The 10,667-nt window shown below is 41.1% G+C and overlaps 1 protein-coding gene across 5 annotated transcripts in view; it reads right to left on the minus strand.

Annotated features, from left to right (window-relative positions):
- Positions 1-10,372, minus strand: part of RNF145 (ring finger protein 145) — a 63,464-nt gene extending 53,092 nt beyond the window's left edge. The window contains exons 1-3 of one of the 5 annotated variants that reach the window (XM_023551097.2): positions 10,179-10,372; positions 7,151-7,267; positions 3,212-3,417 (exon numbers count right to left, since the gene is read on the minus strand). In XM_023551097.2, the coding sequence (XP_023406865.1) occupies positions 3,212-3,395 (184 nt within the window). In that variant the 5' untranslated portion in view covers positions 3,396-3,417; positions 7,151-7,267; positions 10,179-10,372. Of the gene's footprint in view, positions 1-3,211; positions 3,418-7,150; positions 7,268-8,717; positions 8,740-8,853; positions 9,031-10,178 lie in introns of those variants that run through there. The other 4 variants (XM_010592236.3, XM_010592243.3, XM_064278938.1 and 1 more) reach the window with 4 other exon arrangements.
- Between the last annotated feature and the right edge of the window lie 295 nt (positions 10,373-10,667).

The following is a 10,667-nucleotide window of genomic DNA, read 5'->3' on the forward strand; positions in this document are numbered from 1 at the left end:
GCTCTCATTACCTCCTGCCTAAAATCCTAACCGGTCTTCTTACCTCCAGATATTGCGTTGTTGTTAATTGCTGTCGAGTCAATTACCAACTCGTGGCAACTCCATGTTCGCAGAGCAGAACTGCTCTCTGTAGGGTTTTCAAGGCTGTGACCTTTCTGAAGCAGACTGTCAGGCCTGTCTTCTGAGATGGTTCTGGGTGGGGTCAAACCTCCAACCTTTTGGCTAGTAGTTGAGTACTTAACCGTCTGCATCACCCAGAGATTCCTCCAGCTATTGTGTAGTGCCTTTCAACCTAGAGGGTTGATCCTCCACCACTATAGACAATATTTTATTGTGATGCATAAGATTTTCATTGGTTAATTTTTAGAAGGAGACTGCCAGGCCTTTTTCTCCTTAGTCTGTCTTAGTCTGAAAGCTCTATTTGACATGTGTTCACCATTGGTGATCCTGTTGGTATTTGAAATACCAGTAGCATAGCTTCTAGTATCAGCAACATGCAAGCCACCACAGTATGACAAACTGACAGATGTGGGTGGTGGCTTACAAATATATATATATATTTTAACCCAGCAATTTCACTTCTGGTAATTTATCCGAGGGCTGTATTGCATGTGTTGAAATTATGGCTATATAAAGTTATTCAGTTCAACACTGTATGAAACAGCGGAAATGTCCACCAATAGGGTAACATAAATTATGATCTATCCATACATGGATACCACAGAGCCGTAAAACAAAGGGCGGGGGGGGGGGGCGGGGAATCAGCCTCCAACATTTCATCAGAATCTTAAGATCTGGCAGAACAGAAAGTGTCAAGTGTCAATATGAAGGAAAAAAGAAGAGTATGAAGCTTTATTTCATGAAAAAAGCTTTATTTCATCTAAGAACAGTAGTTATATAACTCCACAACATATTAAAAGTTAAAACAACCATAAACCAAGGTACAGTAGGACAATGTATATTATGCTATCATCTGTATAAAAAAATAGACAAAATATATATTTATATTTGCTTAGACATAAACATAGGAGCCCTGGTGGCCCAGTGGTTAAGCATTCGGCTGCTAACCAAAAGGTCGGAAGTTTCAATCTACCAGCTGCTCCTTGGAAACCCTATGAGGCAGTTCTATTCTGTCCTATTGGGTTGCTATGAGTTGGAATCAACTCGACGGCAATGGGCTTTTTTTTTTAAAAAGACATAAATATAAATATCTCTGAAATTATGCACAATAACAATAATTACTTGTTGGGGCTGGGGATGAGAACTTAGCGGATGGAGAACAGAGACGGGAGGGAGTATTTTTCAATGCATATCTTTTTATGCTTCTTAGCTTTTGAATAAAAATGCATTACCTATTTTAAAAATTAAGATTTTTTAAAAATATGTAAGGGTACATTCTGTAATTCTACTCTACCACAAACTATAATAAATATATTTTAAAAGGCTCAGTTGAGTTCCTAAAGTTATAAACCAGAGTATGAATTTCAACTGTACTAGAACCCATTCAATTCCTAAAATTAATATTTCCAGTTATTATTGGGCAGCTATTATTATAATAAATATTTAACTCGACTGAGAATATATGATAAGTACATTTTTTAAACCACAGTGGGAATTACTTTGCTGATTAAGCTAAAAATCTAAGCCAAGTACCCAACTGTTCTTCTACAACAAACTGGAATTATTTTCCATAAGCTGGCTAACATACAAAGTCTTTAATAAAGGGTTGAGAATTAATAGCATTTTACAGGATAAAGGAACCTTCTCATTTCAGACCTTCCTAAGGTAGTGCCATGTAACAGAGATGAGTTTACTGAATCCAGGTGTTCTGCTTCTAGTGCACTGCTTTTTCTACTATTTCATGCTTCTCCTCACAATGGCTTACCTAGTAAGGGGTTCTCAGGGCTAAATTTTGGAACCCAGAAAGTCCTTCTATAGAGAAAAATAAATCTTAAAAAATACAAGATAACCCTTTAGGAGTTTATAAGATACACTTGCTGATGGAAAATTCTAGTAATAAAAGTGCCTAGAGGAATACATTCAAACTGTTATCATTATAATACAACATTCAAACCATACCTTAAGTCATACAGTATCACTGATAACTAAAAATACATCGTTACTGTCAATACATATAAACTAAAACAGTGGAGTTCAAGTAGAATCCTTGCCTTTCATGATGGAGACCTGGGTTCAATTACCAGCCAGTGTACCTCAAGTGTTGCCCTCACTTGTCTGTCAGTGGAGGCTTGTGTGGTGTTGTGATGCTGAACAAGTGTCAGCGGAGTTTCTAGAGTAAAACAGACTAAGAAGACTTGGCAATCTACTTCCCAAAATCAGCCAATGAAAACCCTATGGATCACAACAATCCGGTTGTCATGAATGGGTGGCCACCTCAACAGCAGCTAACAACAACAATCCTCATTACAACAATAAATTAAGGAGCATGACTTTTATTCTAAATGAATTTTATCTGTTTCATGCCTGTATTTCTTGACTGTGATTTCTCTAATCTCTCATTACTACTTTTACCATAACCTCAAAGCATCTCAATTACCATCCCAGGAGTATTGTTTTTATGAATGAAAATATTATAGTATCACCTCCTACCTTTCATTTAACTGAAATGCATGTTTTATATTCAACTGATATGAACATTTTAGGTTGTCTTCTTGTTTTGTACCCCTGAGTTAATTCCAACTCATCGTGACCCTATGACAGTGTAGAACTACCCCTCGGGGTTTTCGAGACTATAATCTTTACAGGAACATATTGCCAACTGGCGGGTTCAAACTGCTGACCTTCCAATTAGCAGCCAAACTGCTTAACCACTGCACCACCAGGGCCCCTCAGTTTGTCTTAGAGAATAGTAAAAAAGAAATATTCAATTTTAAAAAAGAAAAGCCAAAATTAGAACAGACTGAATGCCTGGGAAAGTATTTCTCATTATTTACATTTCATCGTATTAAAATCTAAAATGTTTTCTTCTCCCTTCCAGTTTTATATAAAATAAATCCAACACTGCCTGCTTTCCTTAATAATTAACTCATATGCAATAAGACAAAGACTCAAAATAAGATTCAGAAACATTCATCAATGACTGTAACACTGTCATCTCAGTGTGACAGAACCTCATTTTACTCAAATTCAAAAATACAAATAAAATCAGAGTGCTCACTGTAAGATTAGAAAACGTGATATGGACACTTACCTACGTAATGCATATTAAGAGCCAAATACTTATACTGGAAAAGAGGGTTGTTACTGAGGCTACTTCTTTGGATCTGCTGGAAAAAGGAGCTGACATCCCATCTGTACAGGACATCCAGGAGCATGATGCTTGGGACCCTCAGGGCCACATTTAACACTGCCTCCAGTTTCTCCTTTGCAGCCATGTTTTTTTCCCTTGGAACAGACCTAAAATTCAGTAGACACGATATATAAAAATAAGTCAACACAACTAGCTCTTAGATATCCTTTTATAACTGTAATGGAGTACCACATACCGAACAATAACTACATCAGAATGTATTAAACTTGTTAGTCACATCTACTCCCTTTAGATATTTATAAAATACGCTTTTTACAGTGTTTTTCACATTGACACTTTCAAGTCTACCAAATTTTATGATTCTGATTAAATGTCCAGGCCACAAAGCTTATTTTTTAAAAGCTCATTAACTCCAAATCTAGGTACTTAGCAACAAAGCACCAGAATACTTATAACTTGCCCAATTAACTTGAAAAGTTCACTCCTATAAAATCATTTGAGATTTACAAAGCTCTTTAAAAGGGCAAATTTTTAAATATTTGCCATATGAAAAAGCCCAACCTATTTAATAAAAATTTGGTAATTACACATTTAGTCTGCAGCATTTTTTTTTATCTCATAGTCTAGCCTTTTCCTTACTCACCTACAACCAAATCTGAAGTGGTGAATTTACAATCAACAGAATATATGATGTAGATACAACTAAACATTCTTTTGCAATACTGTTTCCTTGGATAAAGTTAAACTTTTAGTCTGAAATTCCAATAATCTGACTTGAAAGTAGAACAACAACGCTCATCAAATTACTCCTTTAATACAGGTAGGTGGGCACATGGAAGAAGCCAGGCACCACTGAGTCTGCAGCCTGTGTCTTTGCTTAGATGTTGGTAAGTAGGAGAATGAAAGAAAAAAGAGAGAAATAGAAGGCAGTTATCAGGCTTTCCTGGACAATTTACTATTTAAAAGGACAATTCAATGCAATGCTGCTTTATATGACATAGCTGGAAATTAATGCAACAAATTATAAGAAAAGGAATGGGGCAAACAAAAGTGGGTAATCGACGATTTTAAGAGCAAAGACAATTCTGAATTGTTGGCTCTAATACTATCCTTTTAAGAATTTTGCTGAGAAAGCTAAACACATTTCCAACTTTGGCAGTAATTTCAGACATTACAGGACAAATGAGAACATTTAATTATGAAGAAAATTACGACGACAGACTGCTGTACTATGGTTAAAATATTGGTCAGTATTTTCATTTTACTTTCCGATTTTCCCAGCTTCCCAGCTCAGATAGTTAAAAGTTAAGGGCAGCTTAACTTGGCACATCATTAGCAAGCTTTTCAATTATTATTACTCAATCATTCCTATAACCCAGATGTTATATATATCTTACAAATAATGTAAAACTGATGTTTTTATAAATATTGTGATTCTGATTATTTTAAATGAACAAGATGGTTTTAATATTTCTACACAAGAGAAAAATAATATTTTGAGAGAATCAAAAACAAATAGCTGTGTCATACGGAGGAAAAGGCATTGGAAAAAAAATCTCTAATCAACGTTTATTGCAACTTACGGTATTTAGGAACATAAACTAAATTTTTCAAAGCCCATCCTAGCATAAAATAAAATTCTGGTAAGAAACATCAAAATATTCACAGTAACATCCTTTCAATAGAGGGGCTTGGGGTGATTTTTTAATTCCCTTCTTTCTATCCCTTTGTGTTTGTCAAATTTTCTAGAATAAGCATTTATTTTTATCATTGGTGTCAGAGCTTAAAAAAAGAGATGGAAACAACCTAAGTGCCCATCAACAGATGAATGGATAAACAAATTATGGTACATACACACAATGGAATATTACGCAATGATAAAGAACCAAGATGAATCTGGAGGGCATTATACTGAGTGAAATAGGTCAATCACAAAAGGACAAATACTGTATGACGCCACTATTATAAAAACCCAAGAAAAGATTTACATGCAGAAAAAAAACAATCTTTGAAGGTTAAGAGAGGGCAAGGGGAGGGGACTGCAAATCACTAACTAGACAGTAGATAAGTGTTAGCTTTGGTGAAAGGAAAGACGACACACAATATAGGGGAAGTCAGCACAACTTGAACAAGGCAAAGTTACAGAAGCTTCCTAGACACGTCCAAACACCCTGAAGGACTCAGTTTCTGGAATTGAGGGCTGGGGACCTGAGTCTCAGGGGACATCAGTCAACTGGCATATAACATAGTTCATAAACAAAACATTTTACATCCTACCTCGATGAGTAGCATCTGGGGTCCTAAAAGCTTGTAAGCCGCCGTCTAAGATGCATCTATTGATCTCAGCACATTCAGAGCAAAGGAGAATGAAGAAAATCAATGCCACAATGAAAATATTAGTCCAAAGGACTAATGGACCACATGAACCACTCCATCAGCCTAAGCCCAGAAGAACTAGATGGTGCTCGGCTACTACTACCAACGGCTCTGACGGGCATCACAACAGAGGGTACTTGACAGAATGGGAGGAAAAAATGTGGAACAAAATTTAAATTCACCAAAAAGGACCAGACTTGTTGGTCTGACCGTCACTGGAGGAATCCCCAAGGCTAGGCTATGGTCCCAAACACCCAGCTAACTCAGAACTGAAGCTACTCCCAAAGTCCACCTTTCAGCCAAAGACTAGACAGGCCTATCAAACAAACAATAACACACGTGAGGAACATGCTTCTTAGGTCAATCAAGTGTACAAGACCAAATGGGTGACACCTACCCAAAAGCAAAACACAAGGTGGCAGGAAGGGTCAGAAAAACTGGATGATCGGGCACTGAGAACCCAGAGTGGAAAGGGAGAGGGGGAGAGTGCTGATACACTGCAGGGACTGGAACTAATGTCACAAAATAATTTGTATATAAAATCTTTGAATAAAAAACTAATTTGTGCTGTAAACTTTCACCTAAAACACAATAAAATTCAAGATAAGAAAATAAGTTGTTGGAAAAAAGTGTCTAAGGACATACAGAGGAAGTAACTTCTTACTCTCATGATCAAACTGGTAACTCCACAAACTCTTAAGAGTTTATTTCAACGTACATCAGAGTGATTTTTCTCAGGAGCCACCAGCCACATGTGAAAATTACCATGTACTGAGATAAAAATAGCACTGACAACATTTGTAGATATCTCAGGTACTGTAATAGAAAAGTAACTACTTTTCCATATTCTAGAATCCAATATAAAACACCACTTCTATTTTTGTAAGTAACATGAAGTTATTGCTGAGTTAACACTACTTGTAGTATGTATTTATTTCACCTGACTTGAGGAGCATGCCTGTTTTTAATTTTTTTTTAAACATACTTTCACCATTTATTGTAGCTCCTAAAGGAGTTTAAAAAAAATGTTTTAACTAAACGAATAACCAATTCTGCATTAGAAATCAAGATCTGAACTGCTAGGGAATTCTTAGTGAAGATCACCTATATTACAAAAGAAACCATTAGCACAATGGTACCAGTTCCCTAGTAATTACCATCACTCCCCTGCCTCACAAATATAACAAGGATAAAAAGAAAATCTTGGGTCTCTAAAGCTATCAGTACAGAAAAATATGCACGAAAAAAGACAGAACTCCGAACTCTTGTTGTTGTTAGGTGCCATCAAGTCGGTTCTGAATCATAGTGACCCTACAGGACAGAGCAAAACTACTGTGTAGGGTTTCCAAGAAACAGCTGGTGGGTTTGAACTGCCAACCTTTTGATTAACAGCCACTGTGCCACCACGGCTCCCTTCAAACTCTACTGCATAGTAAACTCAAGATTCAGATGTCTGAATAAGAAGGACCCTGGACAGATGAAATATGCCCAAAATAAACCTACCGTTTACTAAATGTTCCATTTATTCTTGCATGTAAGTGATATTTTAGCAAGTCATTGGCAAACCAGTCAAGTACAAGCAAATTTAATCCATGGAAAAGATCAAATTATCTGTAAGAGCTGTAAAAGGAGAAAAAAAAAAAAAAAACCAAAACATTTTTTTTCAAAACCTTATAGTTTTGAACCTTTCTAAAGCAGAAGTAGCACACGATATGGTGTTGGCTACCATAAAAAATTACTGTCCACTTCACCAGCATCACACACTAAACCCAGTAACAAAATTTCAAAGTATTTATCTTGTCAGATTATTGGCATGAAGAAAAAATTGAACCTTGTCTCCTGAGGTAGAGATTAGGCCTTTAAATTTGATTCAAGCGTAATTTATCATTTTCCTAGATTTATTGTCAGAGCTAATGAACATATTCTAAGGTTAGAAAAAAACATAAAAAAATATTCAAAGGTTAGAAGAAGCTCAAAATTCTCTTAAAACCAAAATACCACCAAATAATCCTTGACATAAGCAGGAAAGCTGACGGCAAAGAAAATTCAAAGGCCTGACACAACCAAAACACAAATACATAAACTATTTCCAGTCCTTTCAAAGTTCTATTACTTTTTACCTTCCATGCAAATTTTAAAATTTCCTCACTGAACTGTGAACTAAACTGGGATAGTAATACTCCAACATGATGTCTCACAAATCATTGTAAACTCAAACTTAAAAGATGATTTACACAGTAAAACAGCTTTAAAAAAAAAGATTTCTTTCCAAAACTGCAAGAAATGCTCAACAAATGCTAACCAAAAATAGGACCACAATGATTTCATTAAATGGCTTTCCCAGGCTGGGAAGCAGCAATCACTGCTTGCATACACAGTAATGTCATGTACAAATATAATGCTGAACAGTTCACCATTCACTATTTGTGGGCAGGGAACCTCATATTTTACATTTATGTGAAAACACAGTATTTTCGTTTTTAATATTAAGAAATCAAACAAGTTCTGAAAAACAAAAAAAAGCTTTTTTTTTTTTCTTTTCAGGTCACAGTAGGTTTCTGTTGGAGAACTAAGTTAAACTAAATGGAAAATAATGTAATCTTACAAACAAAAACCACACACAAACATTCACATCTATTCTAGATAAACTCCCTTTTAACAAGGCAAAACAAATATAAGAATGTCACATGACTTCATTAAAAATTGTCTGGTACAATGCTAATTTAGGGATCAAAGTTTCTACACCTTTTTCCTCCATCTAAAGAAGAACAAAAATCTTCCTTCCTTCAACATTAATCTCCTTCCTTTGTCCCAGCCACTTAAAAAAACCTGTACGATCAGCTGAAACAGACCTTGAGAGACACAGATCTTCTGGCTACTCATCTGTTAGGAAGGTAGGTCCTGAAAACGTTTGAGACGGCAGAGCTAGAGCCTAAAATCCTAAGTAAACTCAGCCAAAAACTGAAGACACTCGCAAAAAGAAAGCGCCTCTTACATAAGCACTGGCCCAGGTTTTAAATATAGCCGGTCCTCCCGACTGGCGATCCTCGCGAGCTAACTTTGTATGTACCTCATTTCCACAGGAACTACTAGCACTCGGCAGTTTCTCATCAGCTTCAAAACAGCAAAGATACGGAGTCCACTCTGAATACAAGGGCCCTCTTTCAACTGAAGGAGCCAGAGAGGGGAAATAAAAACAGTGCTACCTCTGCCACTGGGCGCTTGGCCTGGGTCACGACTGCAGCACCGACAGCTCATCTTTTGGGCGTGATTCAAGATTCCACAGAATTGCACACCCCGCGTTTTAAAAAAGAAAAAGACAGAGTCTTCTCTCCTTTCAAGCTAGTTTCCTGTTTACTGCAGACTGCGACGCACAGCCATCCATTAATCTTTGATGCCTTCTCACTGCAAAGCCCCCTTCCTCTCTCCCCGCACCTCCTCCCCCTACGCCTGCTGAGCTCACCGCGTTTGAACTCTAGTAACCCCAACCCAGCTCGCTGCAAAGCAGGCAGCGCAGCAGCAGCAGCAGCAGCAGTGGGGCCGCGGCCGCCGCGGGCTAGGGGATTACATTCAGCAAAAACTGCCAGGAGAGGGGTCCGGGAGCTCCCCTCCGGTCTTGCCAAAGGCGCCGGCTCTGTCGTGCCACACACTAAAGGGATTCCAAAGACAGAGGCGGGCGAAGTTCATCATCCGCGAACAGGAGGGGAACTCCTTCCTGACGGGAGGGCAGAGGTCTCGGGGGCCCTGGGTGCGGAGAGCAGACGTGGAGGGGGAGGGCAGAAAGATGGCAAGCGGGCGAGGAAACCCGGGGACAAAAAAGAAGGGATGGGGTGTCCCCTTACTGTGAAAAGGGACCGAAGGAAAGGGGTACAGAGCCCATTCGGAGAACGGCTAGGCAGGCCTCTCCGCACCCCTCAAACAACCTCAAAAGGCATGAAAGGGGGAGTTTGAGTTTGGGGCAGCGTAGACCAAAGAAGGCTAGGGCGAAGAGAAAGAGCAAAGCTTGCAGACAAAGTGGACAAAGACACAAAAAGAGAACAAAGTTGGAAATGGAAACTAGAGGAAAGGACCTGGAAAACGGGCTGATCAGAGAGGAGCTTACAAAAGGCCTTGAGAAGGGGTACGGGGAGGGGAGCCCCAAAGTAATGGCATCTGAGGAAGGCGGGAGGTGCAAAGAGATCTGCAGGGCCTGGAGCGAGGGAAAGGATGGGAGCTTGGGGAGGCGGCCTCTCCCGAAGCTCGGGGGCTGGGCGAGGGGGCTCCGAGCCGGGCGCAGGAAGGGGAGGAGAGTCGGAGAGAGCAAGCCGGTCGGCGGCCGGGGCAGGGGCTGCGGGGGGCGGGGGGGAGGCTGGAAATGGAGAGGGGACGTGGACTCCGCCGAGGCTGGGGGGAGACGAGGGAGTTGGACGGGAGAGGGGACTGAGGAGGAGAAAAGGAACGCGCGGGCGCCGGGATGGGGGAGGGGAAGGGGTGGAGGATGCGGAAGGCGGCCGGCGAGTGCGGCGATGGTAGGAGGCGGCGGGGCGGTCACCTGGGCTGCGGCCTCCCTCTGTGCAGGGCGTCGCTGCCGGCGGGCGGACGGGCAGACTCCGCGACTTCCCGGCTCTCTCGCCCGCCCTCCCGTTCTCCTCTAGCGGCGGGGGCCGGGACGGCGCGGTTCACAGCGGCGGCTCCTCCGCGCCGGGCCTTGGTTGCTGCGTCTTGGGAGGTGGTGGCAGCGGCGGCGGCAACAGCCCGACCCGTGCGGTCACCATCGTCCGCGGCGACGGCGGGCGCTCGCGGGCGGAGCCCCTCAGCAGCCGGCGGCGGCAGCGGCGGTGGCAGCCATAACCTCCAGCGCTCGCTCCTCCCGCCCCCGGCGCTCTGCGGTGGCAGCGGCCGGGCTCTCGCGCTCTGCGCTTGCGCCTGCGCCTGCGCCTGCGCACGGCTCATGGCCCCGCGCGCGCCTACCCCGCCCGTGCAAACCAGCTTGCCCGCGGTCACTCGTAATCCTGCTTGCAGGGTCGTTCCAGCACAGCTT

This window comes from Loxodonta africana, chromosome 2, assembly GCF_030014295.1.
Source record: "Loxodonta africana isolate mLoxAfr1 chromosome 2, mLoxAfr1.hap2, whole genome shotgun sequence".
Classification (NCBI taxonomy): domain Eukaryota; kingdom Metazoa; phylum Chordata; class Mammalia; order Proboscidea; family Elephantidae; genus Loxodonta; species Loxodonta africana.